General features: G+C 40.7%; 1 protein-coding gene across 2 annotated transcripts; it reads left to right on the plus strand.

The window, feature by feature from the left end:
• The first annotated feature begins 279 nt into the window (after positions 1-279).
• On the plus strand, positions 280-19426 carry ulk3 (unc-51 like kinase 3). 2 transcript variants are annotated; one of them, XM_067595496.1, is made up of 17 exons: positions 280-609; positions 1367-1509; positions 1837-1977; positions 2280-2400; positions 2864-2959; positions 4556-4699; positions 5650-5732; positions 6593-6748; positions 6988-7093; positions 7235-7275; positions 7461-7563; positions 9725-9789; positions 10189-10267; positions 11995-12035; positions 14758-14805; positions 16313-16376; positions 18225-19426. In XM_067595496.1, exons 2-17 carry the CDS (start codon positions 1405-1407, stop codon positions 18239-18241), a joined length of 1410 nt encoding a protein of 469 aa, XP_067451597.1. In that variant the 5' UTR covers positions 280-609; positions 1367-1404; the 3' UTR covers positions 18242-19426. The 2 variants fall into 2 exon arrangements, with proteins under 2 accessions (XP_067451597.1, XP_067451604.1); XM_067595503.1 differs by lacking the exon at positions 280-609 and adding an exon at positions 686-907.
• The last annotated feature ends 1714 nt before the right edge of the window (positions 19427-21140 follow it).

The raw sequence follows: 21140 nt of genomic DNA on the forward strand, positions 1-21140 counted from the left end.
CCTATACAGCCATGGACCCTTCTCAACTTTTCCTAGGACGGCGAAGTCATGACCCGCCCTACTCTGCCTTTGATTGGCTAGTACTCGTTACCGTCGTTGGCTGGGTTGGTTAGGTTTTAGGCATCAGGAGAGAGATTGGTTAGGGTTAGGGAAATAATATCAGGGTAAGCCAATCAGAGGCAGAGTAGGGAGGGTCATGACTTCGCCATCCTTGGAAAAAAATACCGTGTTCTGGGCGGGAGTGGGATCTGATGGGGATACTGGGGACAAAAAGAGAGGAAGAGGGGGTAAAAGTAGCCAGGAAGGCACTCTTTACTTTATTAAGAGACACATGGTTAGTGGGCAGAAGTGAAGAAATAGGGTAAAATGACACGATGCTACACACTCTTGCACAGTAGGTGGCGGTATGCACCACAAAGTTGTTTGTGATACGCCAGTAAACCGAGAAGAAGAAGAAGACGACGACGATGACGAGGAGGAGGAGGAGGAGGAGAAGGAGGAGGATCACCTGCAGTGAAGTGGGCGGTCAGCAGCAATGTAATTAATCATCCACTCGTTATTCATGTGCAGTGGATTTCATGTATGTGCTGTGGATTTGTTAGTTTACAGGTAAGTCAGCAGTTTCCATATCTATTTTTTTAATGAACGCAGAACAATGTAACTACTTCAGCTTTATTCTTGGCGAACGACAAATGAACATCTACAGTGGTTGTTTACATACCAGCTAACTCTCTACTTTAGCTAGCTAACTTAAATGACTAGCCCACGCAACTGCGGTAAACCACATTCAGTTCAGTAAACTTTCGGTTCACAATTTCCCTGCTTACGAGGAAGGCAAATGCTTGTCACATCACGTACCTTTTAAGAGCCTGTGTGAAATTCGGCGTGTGTTCAGGACGCACCGACAGTAAGAACAAACTAATTCAGTTAGCTTGTTAATTTGTTCGCTCTGTATTCTGACGTTTTCTCCTCATCAAAAGCTGTCACTGTTGTACAATAAACCGCTTCGTTAAGATCCAAAAATTCGACAAGGTGTGTAGCTACGCTTGTGTGTGTCGTTTATCAAAAAGTATGACAGTAAAACTGTAAGTGACAGACAGACACACTGGTGTTATTTAAAGTAAATGGAAATAATTGACGCGTTTGTTTAATTTGAACAGTGTAATAGAAGAATGATCTGATAGACCACCACCTCTGTTAAAGTGTTCTTGTGTAAGATAATGAATCCTTACTGTCCTTACTGTACTACCTGGACCAAGGTTAACATTATCGTTCTGCAGCTGAACCTGACCTCTGACCTCACTGTGGAAAGACGAACATCAGGCTATTTACTTGAAATCAATTGCAGATTGTTGATACATTGCAGCCCAGACCTGCTTGGGAAATTTTGATGCTGTTGTCAGCATGGCTTCGTCCTCCAGCTTTGCCCCTCCAAAACTGGCTGACTTCATCCTCACAGAGCGGCTGGGCAGTGGTACCTATGCTACAGTCTACAAAGCCTACAGGAAGGTGAGATTGTGGAGCTGAAGGCAGAAACATCACATAAGTCAAAAAATAACTGTCATGTTTCATGTTTCTATTCATTAAAGGTGCTGAGTAGTGAAGTTCCTGGTACTTTACTGGACTTTTCTCACTTTACTTAATAAACTATGATATTTCAATGAATGTGAAAGTGATTAGTCATTACTAAAAGTGCTTTCTGCTCTCACAATTTTGTCTTTTGCTTTGCCACATTGAGCATATTTGCACAGACAGACACTGTTTTTCCTTATTATAGTTTTGTAGTCAAAAGTGAAAGTAAAAGATGAAATCAAGTTCCTCTCTGTGATGTTGTAGGGGGACAGTCGAGAGGTGGTGGCGGTGAAGGTGGTTGGGAAGAAGACTCTAAACAAGGCGTCTACAGAGAACCTGCTCACAGAGATTGAAATCCTCAAGACTGTACGTCACCCTCATATAGTCCAGCTAAAAGACTTTCTGGTAAGCTCATCTATAGCTTTTAGATCAGTTGTAGCTTATATTAGGGATGTGATTAAGTATTTAACAAAATAGATTTTTCTAGGCCACGGGATATGATGAAACTATGCCCTGTATTTTTAAACAGTGGTGAGCACCAAACCGTGACTGCCAGGTGTTGAATTAGGGCCATTATATAGGGTGCACAGCAGGAAACTTCTACTCATCCAGTAGGGAAAGTTTTGGAACAAAACAACAGTATCCAATTTGAATCTTTTTTTGTGTGTGTGTCTGATTTAATCTCTTCTCCTTGTGTCCTTCATCAGTGGGATACTGAAAACATTTATCTGATCCTGGAATGGTGTTCTGGAGGAGATCTTTCCCGCTTCATCCGCAGTCGCAGGATCTTACCTGAGAAAGTGGCCCAGCGTTTCCTGCAGCAGATAGGTGAGTTATTGCCAGACCTGGTTAAAGCCTGTTTTCAAATATCTTCTTGTTGACTTTTACATTGATACTCTTCAAAACAAAACAAGGATTTACAACAGACCAAACTTTAGGAACGGTAGTCATATGGTAGACATGTTTGTGCAATGTACCTCCAGGTTTTGTGGCCAATCTTTTAAAAAAAAAAATCACCATGCCAGCTTTGGTTACATGTCAACAACTTCTTTGCATACATTTTTTTCTCTTTATTTAGTATTTATTTTGTGAATTTTGACACTTTTTCAGCTATGTACACCTGTGAATTATTTGGAAAAATTGGTACAAACCCACCGTTTGAGGAAGTTACAGTCAAGGTAGCTACCTATGTCTGGGAAAAGTACAGAAAATGTATTACATTATGATTTTTCTTTTTTAATTATTTTTTCTTATTTTGTATGTATATACCGGTTTGTGTCTGCACAAACAGCCTGTGCCCTCCAGTTTCTTCATGACCGAAACATCTCACACTTGGACTTGAAACCGCAGAATATCCTGCTCAGCGGTTCTGTTCTAAAACTGGCAGGTAATCTCATGCACCCTCACACCAGCAATTAAACACACGCTGATTTACATGTGTCGTGACCTGGGTCAAGAGAGACAAAAGAGACACACCATGCCAAAGTTTAACAAAAGGTAATTTATAAACAAATTAATTAAATATTTACAATATGCAGTGTGGATGTCAGTATAATCAGTTGTGTAATGTGCATGAGTGATTAGATGTGGGTGTTGTACAGTGCATAAAAGCAAAGTATAACAAAACTAAGGCAACTAACTGAACCAAAATGGGTAACTGGAGGGGAGAGCAGAGAGCTGCAATCAGCAGTTTGCTTATCACTCTTTACCCAATTTCTAAACTTCTGGCAATAGGCTTCAGGGACCAGGGATCGTACACTTTTAATACAGCTGACTTCACCGTATCATAATCCAAATCATCCTCAGCACATACACATACTAAAGCATAAGCATTCTGTCCCAATCTGGCCATTTTTTTGCATCAGCAACACGTTCAAAGAGAGTGGAAAAACTATCAGGGACTTACTCTTTGAATTCGGCACCAAAGGCAAATTAGCCACAACATCAATACCACCCAGTGCAGAGCCAACAGAAGCAGAATCCTCTGTACTAAACCCCCCCAGAGAAAGCTTGCCCTCTCTGATTAACTGCAATTTGGACTGTTCTAACCCCATTTTCATTCTTTCAGTGCTCTGCCAAATTTTCTCCATCTCAACTTGCTTTTCCAATCTCTCCAACTGAAGCTGCTTCTCCTTGTTCACCATGTCCACTTTTAACTGTAACTTCTTCTGCTCAAACTGCATGGTCAAAACCTCATTTCTAATCTCTTCCTTACGTTTCTTCTCTGTAACACTAATGCCATAATGGTCAGCTGTTTGCACCAACTGCTCCTTTTTACAGCTATTTACAAACACCACCATAAGCTCCTCAAAAAAAGCGACAAGGAAACCATAATTACAAATTACCGATACAGATAGTAATGTGTTCACTGCCAGACACATACTTGGGCAAATGACCACCCTGACCAGAGAATTTCCTGATTACCAAAACGTACTAACAACTCACCCCTGGTCTTCTTGCAGCTTGCAGCAGGTATTTACGCACTGAAAAACAGTGGACTTGTAAAGTGATCTGCAAGCAGACAACCCCACAAAATCACACGGATATACCTCCAAGACAGTTGTCCAAAAACAACTGACACTAACCACGTCGCCACAACACTACAAATGAAACAAATGGATGCAACCTAAGGGGAAACGCCATCACAGCTTAACAGGGAACTCTTTGTATACAGCATATCAGGACAGTAACATTTATCTTCTGAATGGCACATGACAATCCGACACCGGGTCAGAAACCAGCACTTCCAAAGAACACATGGTGTATCTCCCAAAAATCAGAAAACAAAGCAAAACCAAAGACCAAATTAGCCCTGGCCACAGAACACACAGCCCAAAAGCCAGCATGCAGCTGGACCAAATCATCTCATCAGCTGTGCAGTCACGCTATGCCCCCTGAGGCACAAAACAAACTTTTTAACTAACCATAATGGACGAGCCCCCATGTGTTATGATTTGTTATGATTGTTTTGATTTCCTGTCAGATTTTGGCTTTGCCCAGTACATGTCACCATGGGATGAGCAGAGTGTCCTGAGAGGCTCTCCTCTTTACATGGCTCCTGAGATGGTGTGCCGACGGCAGTATGACTCCAGGGTGGATCTCTGGTCAGTAGGAGTCATTCTCTACGGTGAGTACTTTGTGTTCACTTTCTTTTGAATGTGGAATACCATTAACATGAATTACACAATGCTTCAGGTGATCTGCTAGGCTTGATCCAAATGTCTGGACTTCCCCTAAACTTGCAGACTCATGGACTTAACAGGTGCATTCCCCTGAAATCCGCCTGAGAACTGTCCAAATCCACAATTTATCAAGTCTGCAAGAGAGTTCACTTTGGGTGCAGACTTCACTAGACTTCACTTATAAGATACCCATAGTTCAAAGCAATATGGATGTGATCAATGTAAAAGAAATTGATAATAAGAATACCAATCATAACAACAGTTATAATAAGAATAATAAAAAACAATTCATAAACCGTAATAGGTTTATTTATTTTTGAAGACACCTGTTTTTGTTTTTTTTGATATGTGAGTTTACTGATGTAAGTAAAGTTTTATTTATGCGGCACTTTTTAAAACACACAGTTACAAAGTGCCTCTCACACATATGCGAAAAATGTAAACGAATAAATAAATAAAGAAAATTAAATTACAATATAAACCGCAGCACAATGAGAAACAGAACAAAACAGAACGAACAAAAACATACAACACAGCACAAATAGAAACAGACCAAACTAAAACAAACTAAAACATATGACAGGGATGGAGATTTATAAAAAGCCTGTAAAGATGAGTTTTTAGAAGCAGCTTAAAACAGTCCAAAGATTCAGTAAATTTAACGGGTTGGGGGAAGATGATGCAGTGAGTTTATCTTACACAAATTGCTAATGTCAGTAGTGTTAATAACCTTTTAGAAAAATGGAGAGATGAGATGGATTACAGGAATTTGATCCATCACATATGTCCCATCTGACAGCACATCTTAGACTTTGTTTTCATTGTTAAGCACTCTGTACTAACTGCAGATTATCAATTTGTAATAATCTACTCAACATTCTTTGAATGCATATAGAGGCAATGTTTGGGCGAGCACCGTTCGCATCAAAGTCATACGCTGAATTGGAGGAAAAGATCCGGAGTAACCAACCTATTGAGGTAAGTATTAAGCAATAACTGAGTTCCTCATTAGTGAATGTGCTGGACTGAGACGGTCAGCTATCCTGTTAAAAATGTGAATGAGTCACTGCTTGCACTGGTGCTCTAAAACAGAGCCACATTGTGCTACATATTTTAGTGCACGCACGTGTTGTGCAAATGACAAATGTCTTATATGAATAGTGAAAACCTGTGGAAGAGCATAATGAGCTACCCAGTAATTTTCCCAGGAAGTATCAGTGCAGCCCTGTTACCAAAGCCAAAGCATGAATTGGAGATTTTCCCCGCTTCATTTGTGAATATTAACTATTAAACCACTAGATGGCATACTTTCACAATATACCCAGTATACTATACTCTTTGGCTACTCAAGGAGGACTGGCAGAGGAGGCACTCAGCTGAAACAAGGACTTGTTCAATAATGACTTATTGAGAAACGCAACATGCAAATATTTTTATGATTGGATGTTTACATATGTCGAACAAGAGTTTCTAGGTACTTGTTTTTAATATGTCAGAGAGAAATAATAACTGATTGATAGCAATTAAAATAATTGTGTCCTGATTTGCCTGCTGCATACACAAACCACATTTTTATTACCATTGTATTAATTAAAGGAGGTAACTGTGCTTTAAATGATGGAAGGCTTTCAAAACACTGGCATTCTTGTGTCAAACTAATGGATCGCATTAGCATGTGGTCAATTACCCAGGGATTCACGTACAGAGTTTTAAGGTCATCTTTTGATAAAAAGTAGTGATGTGAGACTAGAAGGTCTTTGGCAACAATCTGCTGTCCTTTCCGCTGGATTGTCCTGTGGATTGAGTGCAACATAATAAGGCCGTGTTTTGTGCACCAGCTCCCTCCAGGGGCCAGGGTATCCAAGGACTGCAGGGACCTTCTGTTGCGGCTGCTGGAGAGAAATCCAGATGCCCGGATCACCTTTGCAGAGTTTTTCACCCACCCTTTTGTGGATATGGAGCACATGCCAAGTGTAGAGAGCCTAGGGAAAGCGGTAAGAGAATAAGAAGAAAGGGGGGAATATGTTCTGGCATGTGTGTTTCTACTCTAGGTGTCCATGAATAATGCGTGTGTGATTGACTGAGCATATGTACACATGTGCTTGTCGGGTTAGGGTTAGGGTTAGCCTGCTTCACATGTGCGTTCACATATGACTCTGCACGCATGCATAAGCAATGAAGAGTTGCAGTAGGTCAGCATTTAGTGATGCCAGTTCCTGTTTCCTCTTATCAGAAAGCGCTGGTCCTGCAGGCCGTTCAGAAGGACCAGGAAGGGGAGAGGACCGCCGCTCTGTCTCTTTACTGCAGTGCCCTTGAGCACTTTGTCCCCGCCATTCACTGTAAGAGCAACAACCACTCTCATATCCTGTCTGTGGCTTAAGCCCTTCAACAATGCAGCGCCTTTGTTCCACCACAATAAACCGGCAAAGTAAACTCACTAAATGTAAAACCAAAACATGTCTTCTCTCTGCCCTCCCCAGACGAGACAGACCGACAACGTAAAGATGCCCTCAGGCAGAAGGTAGGCCTGAAAACACTCCCTCCATTCACATTTGGATTGCTCTCTATTTTCAATTGGGTTTTTTTTTAAACTCCAGTGGCTTTCACTTGGTATGAATTCTCTATGAATACCATATGGTGTGCAAGTAGAACATATGGCGTGGTTGACATGATTAAGTTGAGTCAATGTAAGAGGACTTCCCGCAGGTCAGCCAGTATGTGTCCAGAGCCGAGGAACTGAAAGCCCTGGTGGCCTCAGACAACAGACTGAGCTTTGAGGAGGCCCGGACCTCCAGGGATGTCCTCCGAGGTAAAAAACACAGCTCAGTGTAGAGGTAGGGCCACTGTATGCAGGCATTAGGCCTCTCTGGTCAGGAGCTGTATGACAGGACAACTTGACAATGTGTCATTGTCAGTGTATTTATTTTTTAATATCACTGTCAAGAGTAAAATTCAGTGTTTCATGAATCAGATCATGAAACATCACCTCTAACACTACACAGCAACACACATTAAATATGAAAAGACACCTTTTTGTGTGATCCTTATGTTTATGCTTCACAAAGTCAGAAATCTGTAATTTTAATGGATTTTGTTCTGACATAAAACACTGAGAAGTTTCTTCATATAATCAGGATTCAGTAGATTTGTTCCCCCATAACCATTATCCCTGGTATAGGTGCATACCATATGTGAAGTTGCATATGAATAAAAACACTGTATACAAGAAGGCAGATATTTCTGCCTTGAATATTGTAGATGTGTAAATGTTTATAAGTTACTAGTAATAAACACTAATTATGCTATTCTTTAACCCTCTATGGCATGGTGTTGCCCTCAGTCAACAAACCACATTTTTGGAACTCACACCGTCCCTATACATTTTTTTAATTAAAAAAAAAAAAAAAGATATTACAAGAAATGTCTGTGTCCATTGACATGAGAGGTTGAAGTAGGTTACACCTTTTGTCTGGGGCTGGAGCAGTCCTTTCAGGACGCAAAGTCACATGTGACACAGTGCCAGCAATTGATATGATCACTCATCAATTGTTGGCACACTCACTTTTTAACATGTTTAAATTCAAATAACTTTATATTTAAAAATAAAAAAATAAAAAATAAATAAATAAATATAAATATATATAAATATATATATATATATATATATATATATATATATATATATATATATATATATATATATATATATATATATATATATATATATATATATGCATGCATGCATGAGTATGTAAAGAAGTATATGTGATTGTTTGTTTTTATTTACATACTAAAACAGTTTTCATTCATTGCCTCAGGGAAACATTGTACATTTAGACCACTCTTGTTAGGACAATATCATGCATGAAGATGTGCTGGGATACATATTTATCACCATAGTCAGTTACTTTACTATCTACTAAGTGGATCCCAGAATTAGGTTTTAGACACAGTTAGGAGGTCAGGGGTCAGGCAGTAGAATAATGGTAAATGGTAAATGGCTGCTTATATAGCACTTGTATCTGAAGTGCTTTACAATGTTTCTGCTGCTCACTTACCCATTCACACACACACACTCACACAAGGTGGCAAGCTACCACGCAGGGCACTGGCGCAACCATCAGGAGCAATTTGGGGTTCAATATTTTGCCCAGGGACACTTCGACATGCGGACAGGAGGCGGAAAACCCCTCTGATTAGTGGATGACCCACTCTTCCTCCTGAGCCACAGCTGCCCCGAGCAAAGTGTGTGTGTGTGTGTGTGCGCGCACATGCGTACTGTGCATGTGTTGATAATGACACTGAGTCTGTGGATGAAGATGTTGATGATGCATCAGAGGATGATGTTCCACACTTACCTCGGTAGGGAAACAGCCCATGATACAGCCACGATGGCAACACACACCCTTTCACAAATACTGACACACACAGGCTAACGCCTCCACACACACTCACGTTTGTTTGATGTTTTGACATTAAAGTTTCATATTATGATTCATTGAAACCATTTTTGGCTGATGTTTGTTTAAATGCTTGTTGTTTCCCTTCATTCCACTTATCATTTGTATTATAGAAAACCTTTGTGTTTCAGTATCCTCAGTGTTTCAGCACATTGTTGCGAGCTGATATCTGGTAGGCTGGGGGGGACAAATTTAATTAAAAAAACAAAAAGTTTCCCCAAGAAATAAAAATTCATGCCACAGAGGGTTAATAAAACCCCTTTTTTCTCCTGCCCTAGAGGTGAGGGTCAAAGTGGCTGCCCTGGGTGTGATACAGATGTGCTCAACTATCCTGTCACATATAATGACATCTTAAAAAAATCAGTGTATCTCAGGTCCGTAACGCTGGAATTTTAAGATACTGCTAGGGAGACGTCTATCACACAGTTCTGCATATTTTCAATGTTTATTGTGCATATAGATTGATACAGTAGTCCTCAAAGTAGTCCTCTCCTTTTCCTTCTACTACAGAAATGTCTCGAGACCAACCACGACTGCTGGCTGCTCTGGAGATAGCCTCTACTGCCATTGCTAAGGTTAGATCGGGCTGCTGCTGGAAGCTGCTGTGACAGGGAGACACACAAAGGCTGGGTGAACAAAACAACAAAACTAGCAGGATACTTACCCACCGCTCTTAAATAGATCACTTTCCAAACCACAACTGTTATGATCATTGGTGAACCAAAAACATTTATTTTGCGGTTTTGCTTGTCTGACGTCATGTTAGTCATGCAAACTTTAACATATTTGTGGCCTTTGTGCTGTTAACAGACAAAACATTTTAAGAGTGAACAAGCATTGATTAACAAATATTGCAATGCTAACAGATTTAGTATAATAAATGAGTGTAATTATGCAAGTCCCAGAATGGCTCAAGTGTTGTGGTATTCAGATGTAAAACAATGTGTTTCCTTGCTGTCAACCTTCCATTACAGGAGGAGAGCGGACTGGATGATCACGAGGCCCTGGATGTGTACCAACAGTGCTTAGGAGAACTCCTGTTGGCACTAGCAGGTAGACAAACTCCTTTCTTTCCATGCAAAACGGAATATATACAATTATCCTTTATACAGTTATCCTGCTCTGTCCTTTGCTCAAGGGCACCTTGGCAGTAGATTGTAAATGAGGAAGAAATTTGAAACCATTTTATAGTACCGCATACCTCAGATGGTAGCGGCTGTGTGTGTGTGTGTGTGTGTGTGCACACATTTGTTATTAAAGAAACGGAGTAACAGATACTTTGAAGAAACTTCTTTTTGAAAGACAGATGGGTGTAAAGCCACATAAAGTGATGTAGAGAGTGCGTACAAACGAACAGACCAGGAGAGAAATTCATTAAAAGTTGAGAGTAGAGCCAGAAACTGAGACACGTCCAGAAATTGCTCGATAGAGAAAATGAAAAACTTCAGGAGGGAGAGACATTATAGATACAGTATAACTATACTTGACTCGAAAGAGAGACACAGACTCTTAACAGTCAGAGAGAATCTTGGAGAGAGATGAATATTAAAACACTCTCAGAAAGTCTCAGTGAGATGGAAAATAACTCGGATAAAGTGATTTCGAAAGAGTGAAAGACAAACTGTCAGAGAGAGGGACACTTAATAAGCGACAGACAAACAGACAGAGGAACTACAGAAGAGACTCCAGTAACTCCGTCTGTGGCCTGGCGTTCCATTAGGCCGGGCTCATGAGCTCATCTGGGAGATCAGCCTAATGGAAGAGGTGGGATAGAGTGATCCAGATGTGGCTTTGAGCCGGGATGAGACCCGGTGCCAGCGCCCTGTGTGTGGTATGAGAACCCTGCCATCTGCTTCCCATTCAGACAGCACACTTTACTTCTTTGTGTTATTACACACACTCTGGAAACAAAATAAAACTATTGTCTCTCTAATAGACGAGAGCTCTAATCCAGCCAGTGCTATCTAGTGTTCGAGTTTGAAAAACTGATACTTTTAAAATAGAGTGCTTTTAGTTTTAGCTGGTTTCTTCTTTTAAAAAAAAAATTACAAATATTCAGTGTTTCTCTCTTCATTTCTGATTGAATCTTTATTCATCAGAGCGAAACCTAAACGCCTCTTTTAGGTGGTTTAGCAGCTCTTTATGGTGGATGACTGACCACATTGACCCTACGCTGCACCAGGAGTCTTTGTAAGGTTTTGACCTGTGGCTGAAGAAATACTTAACAAAAACACAGCTGAGCAATTAAATGGATATGCAAGTTTTTATTGGATGCGTTACACAGAACCATCATCTTGTCAGTGGATCCGTAACATATGATATACTGGTCCAACCAATCTCATGCCATCCTAGCCAGCCTCTCTCAACAGTGCCTGGGAGCCTCGATGTGGGGAGAAAACATTGGTTCTTTGTTTGGCTAAGAGCTCTTTGTTGCACAGCTTCCCAACATGCCTCGCCACCAGAGAGCCCTCCTCCTCCTCCTCCTCCTCCTCCTCCTCCTCCCCTCTCTCGGCACTCGCTGTCACTCTCCCCCTCCAGGATGACTGACTGTGAAAACACTGGCCTACATTAGAACAGTCTACACACTAGCGAAATCCAATCTAGTAGTTGACCTCTTCTTGAACAAACAAAGTGATTAGGTAGCGGACTCTCTCTCTTCCCTTCCTCTACTCATTATTCTCTGTATCTTTTCTCTCTCTCTCTCTCTCTCTCTCTCTCTCTCTCTCTCTCTCTCTCTCTCTCTCTCTCTCTCTCTCTCTCTCTCTCTCTCGGTGAACCAGCCGAGCCCCAGGGCCGCAGGAGGGAGCTGCTCCACAGCGAGGTAAGTCGGCTCGGTGGGACTTCTGGTTGACTGCTCATGGTAGAAGCGACTATATATGTCACCTCCATCGAGCCCCCGGCTGATCACCTAATCGCTCAATCACGTGTCCCATGAGCCTCCTTCCTATAGTCACATGTGCATGTTTTGTGTGGTGAAACCCACATAACGTAATCCATCATCTATATTACTTTTTCATACACATAGATCACTGTCCACTTTATAATTGGATACTTAAAGCGGCTATAATACATGTTTTATACCAACGATGGATCACTTGACTTGTATGTTAAAGGAGTCACATGTGAGACTCTGCAGTTCCCCTCAACTCTATGGAGCTTTTATGTCTTTTAGCTCATTGTTTTGGTTTGTCGACCCCCAACTTAACTGTTCTGGTTTGCTCTTATCAACGTAGTTTTTGGACCCAGCACGCAGCTTTTTCAGCAAACAAGCTCTGATAAACCAACTGTACGCTACCTGCCTGGAACTAAACGGATGACAAACAAAATCAGCGACTAGCTGCTGAACAAAGAGTGTAATAGTGGAACATTTGGCAGTCAGATATTTCTCTCTGGAGTTGTTTAAGACTAAAAACAGATCTAGAAGGAGAGTGAATATTGATCATTCATCACGGAGCCAGAAATGTAAATGCAGAAAGAAAAAAATGCAGATGCTGCTATGTGTCTGTTAGATGTGTAAATAGGCTGTTTGCAACTTTAATTGCCATTGTCATTAACAGAGTTGTCTTAGTTGAATTAAAGTTGTTATTGAAGTTAACAGACACATGTAGCTTCAGAGAAAAAACTAGTATGCAATCCCCATTACAAAACACATTTTTGGTTTTGACAGCAAAATGTTTTTTGTGTTCAAATCAATGTATAAAATAAATTGAAGTAGTTCTCCTTTTATTGCACTAATCAGATGTTTCCTGTAGGCGACATACATCCTTTTAGGCACCAACCCGAACGTACTGGAATAAACCCTAAATTTTGATGGTCCAGTAAATTTGCTGGCTGTAACTTTAAAGAATCAAGACCCTGAATACTAGCATTGATATTGTAGTTCGACAAACACATGCAAAGGCTTTTGTGCAGGTCTGCCATTAATACTCAGAGCGCTTTTGTTTTTGTGCATTGTTTAGTCAGCAACTGAGCCAACAACAGACAACAGTATTTCACAACCCAAACGGGGGGAAGCGGGTTCGAGTGGGCCTCATAGACCTCCCTATTTGAAGTTTTATGGGTGCTTGTCTTAAGTAAATTCAGATGCGGCTGTAATAATCTAACGCAGCATTAGGGAGGCAGGGGTGGGGGATTAGATGGAAAGCATGTGTGTATGTGAGAACCCAAAAGAGGCACATGCTGCCATGACTGGCCTCCATGTGCGTTCATATCTACTGTAGAGCACACTTTAGCCTTTCAAAAGCTGTAATTCTATATCCTGACTTCTCATATGGGATCTGTCCAGTGTATATTGATGTAGTATCATGGCTAAACAGATGTAGGTCCTGTTGTCCTGTGGCCTGTGTTTCCATACACGTACAGTAAAACTCACGTCAACAAGTTATCAATATGTCACATGTACCATCCTCACCCGTGCAGATTTCTTCCACATTGATTGTACTCAGTGATTAAAGGGATTGTGATTAAAGCACTGTGGCTACGTAAGGTTGGGGTCAGGGCGGGATACTAAAAACCTGTGGTCACAATCATTATTTACCGCAACAGATTGGTGTTTTTAAGGGACATTATAGAAGCCATCAGTTTAGGTCTCATTATGACCCCACAAATGTTACTGCTGTAATACCCTCGCTTTATCCTGTTAATAGTAGTAACTCAACCAGGTATGAGGTGCAGCCAAGAACCTTGATGATCCTTAGAGGACTGATTACCACATTAAAGAGTACCCTCAAGCATATGATGACAGAAGTTAGTACTTGCACATGTCTACCATATGAAATGTTTTCTTAAAGGGCTTCTCTTAGCATTGCACTTCCATAAAGTTGGAGGTCTGGTATATACACACGTCAAACTTGACGTCCTCAGTTTGAAATACAGGGTTATAAATTTGTAGTCTCCAAACCCTAGCTGTCACTTGAATCGTTTTCTCAGAGTTGACAAAGCTCCCTCCAGGGGCACAGAAGATATCATACAGCTGTTTTCACAGACTGAATAGTACTAGTGATGACTAGTGAACTAATCTTCATGTGTAAAATTGGCCCCTTCAAAATAAAAACAAAAAACAGAAAGAGCAAGAAGTAGATCACCAGAGATGACACCATTCACCGCATTTTACTGTAAACATGCGCAGCCCAGAAAATGCACCTGGTAATTGAAAGTTAAAGAGATAAATTTGGAGAATGTTAATCACTTCATGATTATATACCAGAGCTTCTGAAAGTAAAACGAATATCAATACCGGTATACTGTTAAACTACAAAGTGTTTGTGATGCAAACATTTTTAAAATCAGATTTTTGTATTCTGTATGAATATGTTTCTAAAACAATCATATTCACCATTTTAAATGTCTAGTTTTGTTTAAAATAAAAACTAAATATAATCATCCCACTTCACATCAGTTCAAGAACCTTTATTGGTACTTATGTTGTCAAAACATGAGGAGAAAACATATTGCTAATACATATGAAAACAGGAGGAAACACATGCATTGAAAGTGTAAATTGTAATTAAATCAGTTCATAGGAATTTTATTTCTATCACCAGATTAAAAGCCTCATGTCCAGAGCTGAATACCTCAAAAAGCATATCAAGGTAAGCATGCATTCCTTTCAAGTATTCAGCTGAAGGATACACATCTTCTGTCTGCATGAGTAAATTTGCCATTGAGAACACAGAATATATTTTATTTCTAAAACTTAAGACTTCTCTTTGGGTAGAACTTAAAACATTAAAGTCTGTGTAAAGCAATAATAAATATGTGTTCTGACCACACAGAAAAATGTTGAATTAACCACCCAGCCAAATTTGAATGATAGAAAAAAATGCCAAGAATATAAAATTTGATTTCAAAATCATGAAAAAATAAGCGGTGTTCTCTGCTCTGAAACACTGGTGGCATGTCTGCTGAAGGTGCTGAATGCATGACCGAACTGAACAGCCTTGCTGATGCCGAACTCCCTTATAAAAAATACACAATTAAAAAGTGTGAAGGGTGAAGTGCTGCCCAGCAAATGCTCTCCCTCTGGCTGGGGACCTCCCATCCGAACAGCCGGTGCTGAAGCTGAAGCCGGTGCTGCTTTAACACTGATTCTACTCGTCAAGGGACGCTTCAGCTGGGTTTGAAATAACTCCATGAGCGCTACCATTGACCGAAAATGGCCTCATTCACCAGTAACAGTGGATTATCCATGAATCCCAGTTGTCTCCGATGAAAGTTTTTAAAACTACCCTAGTTAGCAAACTCTAGGCTGTAGTTAGAGTGCTCTGCACGTACTCATAGAAGTCATGGATGTATTATAAGATCTGGATACTTGACCCTAAGATGGTCCCTATTCAGTCCAATAAGAGTTGCTTGCCTGACACATAGGCCAAAACAGTTTCTAGCTTCCAGGTTTACTTCTGGGGGTATGTGGCCCACTGAATGTGCGCAGTGGTGTTTCTCCCACTGGCCAAACCCGTGAGTTTCTGCTCAGCTCATAGACTTTACATTGTGATGACGTCAAGGAATTTTAAATTGCTTTTCTCAGCTCGAGGAAAGTTTTACAAACCTCCATGAATCAAAAGTTCATAGTAGACAGAATCAATTGACCTTGTTTGCAGTCTGAAGTGTCCTGTCAACAGTTTTACAGACGTCTCTTTTACACTACCCTCTGGGAAAAATTGGAAGTCAGGCTGAGCGGTGTCGCTGTATCCAGTTATTATACATCCATGATAGAACTGGTGTTACATGCAGGTAACTACTATTTTTTTATATTGTTAGGGGAGCGGTCATGCTATGTATGGCTCCAGTGTGTCATAGAGCCATGATTTCAGGCCTGCCCACAAAATCCTGAACACAAAAATGGTGAAAAACAGTTTAATGGTGTAACTCCGCAATTCACTGCTACATAGTTCACATATTTTCAGAAATTATTTTCTAACATGTATAATGTGTTTAAAAATAAATCTCTGATTTTCCTTTACACAGACTTTAATGATGATAATGATGAAGGTAGTTATATCACCTTTCAGTCCTTATATCTGTATTTATCTGTACTTGTTTTTTTTTGTTGTTTGCTTATTAGTTTTGGATGATTACTGGTATGTGTTTATTTTTCAGATGCAGGAGACTCAGAGGGATGTGACTCTGGATCGAGAGCCTCTTGCCGACACTGTTAGAAGCTGTGAGTTTCCCCTCCGTGTTGTATAAACTGTCCCTCTGGTCATGAGAGTGTGTTTTGTAGAACCTTGCAGCCGTGCTGATAAGTGACTATATGGAGGTTTTGTTGGGGGGGGGGGGGGGGGCGAGTTAAGTTAGGAATGGCCGCCTTAAGTTGTAATGAAATGTCTTCACAGTGAAGGTTTTTCCACTAGTAAAATATGAGCCATTCTCTTGCTGTGCTGGCCACCCCGCAGGACTGTCTGGCTCTTTGATTTCATTTCAGTGCAGCCTTGGGCCGCTCTGTCCTCTGCCCTGTTGTAAAGCCTTCCTTGTGAAAATGAAACTCTGTGCTAGCAAAGAGCAACTCTCCTAACACAGAGACATGTCAACTGGCCATTTATATATTTTAAGAATCAGTGTATATTCAATTTATACTGAATCTAAACAATGTAATGTTTACATAAAAAAACAGTATTGTTAATGTTAAATTGCGTTTACTTATTGGAACTTTCCTAACTATACACTATATGTTCTTACTACTAAACCATATAAAAAGCTGTGTATTATTAATATAAGTTACATTTTAATATACTTAAAATGACCTTGCTGCAACCTATATACACATACTCTTAATTCCCAGTATTTTCTGGTCGCTGCTCCGAGATGGATAGTGGATACCTAAAGCCTAGACAATATCCTGTTCTCAGCGAGAAATTCCTGGAGAATTATGGATTAAAAAAAACGGGGATGGGGGAAGTGCACCATTGACTCTAGAGGCTGCTCGAGTTTCATGAAGAACGTGGTTTCCTATTCTGCTGCTGTTATTTTAATAAAACCACACCACGGTCAGCCATACTAGCTGGCACTGATCCAACAGCAGCTGCACAAGAGGGTCGCAGAAACGCCCAAGTCTGTCTGGTGACCTTAGACTACACCAAAACAAGTTTTGCTAAGAACCATGACACTGTAACTCTGAGACAATTTACATTTTAGGCATTAAGCTGCAGGCAGTGTTTCAGTGTCCTACTTACAAAATGACCCCCCCCCCCCTAAGCACTGACCCCTCACAGACTTAAATTGACATCACCTGCATCATCAGCATAGCAGGCCTGAATGCAAGAGGGCGCAAGAGCTCAAATTTCTAGGCAGCAGTATTTCTGTGACAGGTAACATGTGATGCTCATACTCTACATGCACTGTAAATGGTATAAATACTGCAAGTTTCAGTTTATGTAGCAACAACTATAAACAAATGTCAGTTAAGGGCCCACTTCTCTTTTATATGTATTTCATATTAGAGTGTTTGGGAAACAGTGATCGTCATTTTTCACCATTTTCGGACATTTTATAGCCCAAATGACTAATCGATTAATAGAGAAAATAATCAACAGTTGCATCCCTATTTTATATTATTATGGTGAGCATATATCAATGGAACATAGGAAAGATTAAGGTATAGTGGTAGTTGACAATTGTTCTCTTACCCTCATTATTGCAATAACTCACAGTGAACAAAGGGGGGAGTCCATGTATACTGCATGCTTTTGGATAAGACTTAGCAGGATGCCAATAAAGAAATGTTTATTATGTTGGAAGGTGGAAAAGTTGTACATCAAAATAAGGAAGGTTTACGTTTTTATATGAATTTCTTTAAAATATGAATTTATGTCCATATATTCACATCACTGAAATAATTAAGTTCTCTTCTTTGGGTTTTAAAAAGTATCATGGGAAATATCACATGGACAAAAAATGTAAATACCATGGAGTTGTCTCAACTTTATTATTTAATACATTACGTACAGTATATTATAATTGTATTCCTCAAAGACTGAAAGCCAACCAACATCAATCATTTCTGTCTTCTCAGCCTGCTGTTTGCAGTAAGCTCGACGGCTACCATGGTAACCAGCTGGAACGCCCCACAGAGCATGTCTGTTCGTACACAGAGCCAAACCTCCACCTGACCAGGTTTCTGCCCGGGCCAAATCAAACCTGCATCACACCTCACCCTAACCAACTAAACACACTGTCCGGGTGGGAAACTACTGTTGCCAGCCAAATGTGGCCAATGTTTTGGTTGTTACTGGAAAGTTTTTCTATCAGATAATTTGGCAGGTAGACGACTTGTGTTTATTAGGATTGAGGGGGAAAAAAAATATTGGCTGGTAAAATACTCAAGAGTTGCTTTTGAAATTTTGGATTTGCACACCAGCAAATGTGAAAATGAGTTCCCTGCTCTTTACACTGTGTTGTTGCACTGCTTAGCCTCAAATCCCTCCTCCTGACACACCATTGATATGTAAATGTTGGACAGCTTGTATGACAATACCACACTGTCATGGTAAACGAGTTAAACCGAGACTTTTGCATTTTGTTTTAGCGCAGGACATTCTAAAGTATTTGCAGCACACCCAAAAACTGTGAAAACATGAAAATAGACTGAAATGGGAACCGTGACGTGAAGATGTTTCCCGCAATTTTGAACTGTAGTATTAAGTACATTATATTGAGGCTTCTGCAAACATGCAGATACTCCCTCACCCCTCCTTCCCCACTGCCTTTACTGTGGGTCAACCACAGGCTCACCATGCTCTCTCCACTGATGGAGCCCTCTCCACCACTATGAGGGGAAAACTGGAGAGGTGCGGCCTCTGCCTTATTTACACTAGACTTGCATTTTCTTAGGTTTGGCACTGGCCGAGTATTTGAGGGATACAGTGAGTTGTGGCGCTCAAGCAAAGCCTTCATAACTAGGCCTCTGTGAAACGGTAAAAGGCTTAACAGCCGGTGGCAGGCTGATAATCCTCGCTGTTGTAGGTCTTCGCAGACTGTTTTGATTTCAAACAGGTAAAGTGCTTGAATATTCCGAGAGCTTTAATTTTAAGGCAACTAGAGAAAATACCTGAAATAGGAGTCAAGGGAGAAAAGTATAAATATGTCTGCTGGAAAGAGTTCCACACTGCTGTGTTGTTTTATTTTTTATTGGAATGTTTATACAGCTGTGATTTTATAATGTACTGTATTTATTAAATGAAACACTCAGTAAAAAAATAAAATCTCTGAAGTCAATCTAGTCTGTAACTTCTTCAGACATTTTGTCAACGGCGTAAGGCAAGCGCTCGTCTTTGTCCAGAACCTATGGAAAGATTTATGTGCCGTCGTGGGAGCTACGCTGCTGGTCCCTGGCCATCGTCATCATCTGGAAGGCCGCTCTGCAGAAACAGCTGGCTCATGTCCACAATGGGCGGAGAGAGGAAGGCAGGCAGGGGAAAGTAAGGACATTTGATAATTATATGATTCATATGGAAGTTTGGGAAACTATGAAAACTGAATTTGAAAATCTCCAGATCTCGAAAACTATGGGAATTACACAAAGTATATTATCTTATTTCCTTGTATTGCCCACAGCTTCCCTGCTATGCATGATAGACCCAGCTCTTCTTGCAGTACTGTGGTAGCTGCGCTTCTTACTACTGCCTTTATCACATTTAGCCAGAACTGATGCCAGTAACCTGAAGTGGAGCATTGGATTAGCACCATAACCATTGAAAAAAAGATTCAACATAATGACAACTGTTTGGATTTAAAGGGGCACTCCATTGATTTTAGACATTAAGATCAGTTTACTAGTCATGGTGAGTTCAACTCAACCTTATGCTTTAACCCTGATGATGTCATAATGATGTCATCAGGGTTATATATGCATCTTGGCAAATTTATAGACAGAAAGCAAGTTTACCCGTCAGTGTGCGTCTATGGAGTTACATTATAGGAAATGTAGGATCCATTGTTAATACATACCAAATTTAAAATCTGAATATTTTAGCTGCTGCTGCTTTGACTTGGATCATTCTTTTCCTAATCTGTCTCTCTCAAGGTTTCAAACTTTATAGAATTGTAATGCCAAATCACTGGAAGACCCTTTAAAAATACAAACTAAAAAAAGCATAAAATCCTGGAAAAATCATCAACTTTGGGAAAAACACGTCAGATTCTCCTAAAAGCAGTGAAATACAAAGTGGGGTTCTAGTTGCCTTAGGTTCAACCAGTGGTTTTCAAATCTAACCAGGACTCCGTAATGTTTGTTTTCTGCTCCACCATGTGGTTAATCACATTCACCTGGCATGCCAGGTGCAAATGACTCCCAGACTGTCTGGTTAGGAAAGAGAAGCAACATGGTCCTCAGTCCTGGAGTAACAGGATGGGGAACCACTGGGTGCTGTGGGGAAAAAAGGGGGGGGGTTCTAATTGCCTAACAGTGCCCATGGTGTTGGCTCAGCTTCATTGCTTTAATCATGACATGAGCATGTTGCTGCCAGGAAAACTTTGGATGCAATTTTGACCCCTGCGCTCGCTTTGTTGCTTGTTTCTGGGAGTACGCCAATTTATATTGCCCCCGAAAAGTGCATTGAATATCCTTACAGTAATGCAACCCAGAAAGGGAGAATCTAAAATGGAAACCTCAACCCACTGCCCCATCCTCCAAGACGCTCCCCAGTCTCCTCTCCCTAACCACGACCTACGGCATTGTGGCTTTAATTGGCCTCCATTTCGCTGCAGCGCCAACAACACCACTTATTGCCCTTTCCCCTTCCAGGCTCCCCTCTCTCTCTCTCTCTCTGTCTCTGTGTTGATACTTTTAACGGGACAGCAGTCCAGTCGTATTGGCATCAACGTCAAACTTAAAGAGAGGTCTCTATGTTCTAGACCCGAAGGAACCGGGTGCCCTTGACTCCAGCAACCCCTGCACTGAAAAACAGAGAGCAGGTCAGCCATTCACTGT

Source organism: Thunnus thynnus, chromosome 1, assembly GCF_963924715.1.
Source record: "Thunnus thynnus chromosome 1, fThuThy2.1, whole genome shotgun sequence".
NCBI classification, from domain to species: Eukaryota; Metazoa; Chordata; class Actinopteri; order Scombriformes; family Scombridae; genus Thunnus; species Thunnus thynnus.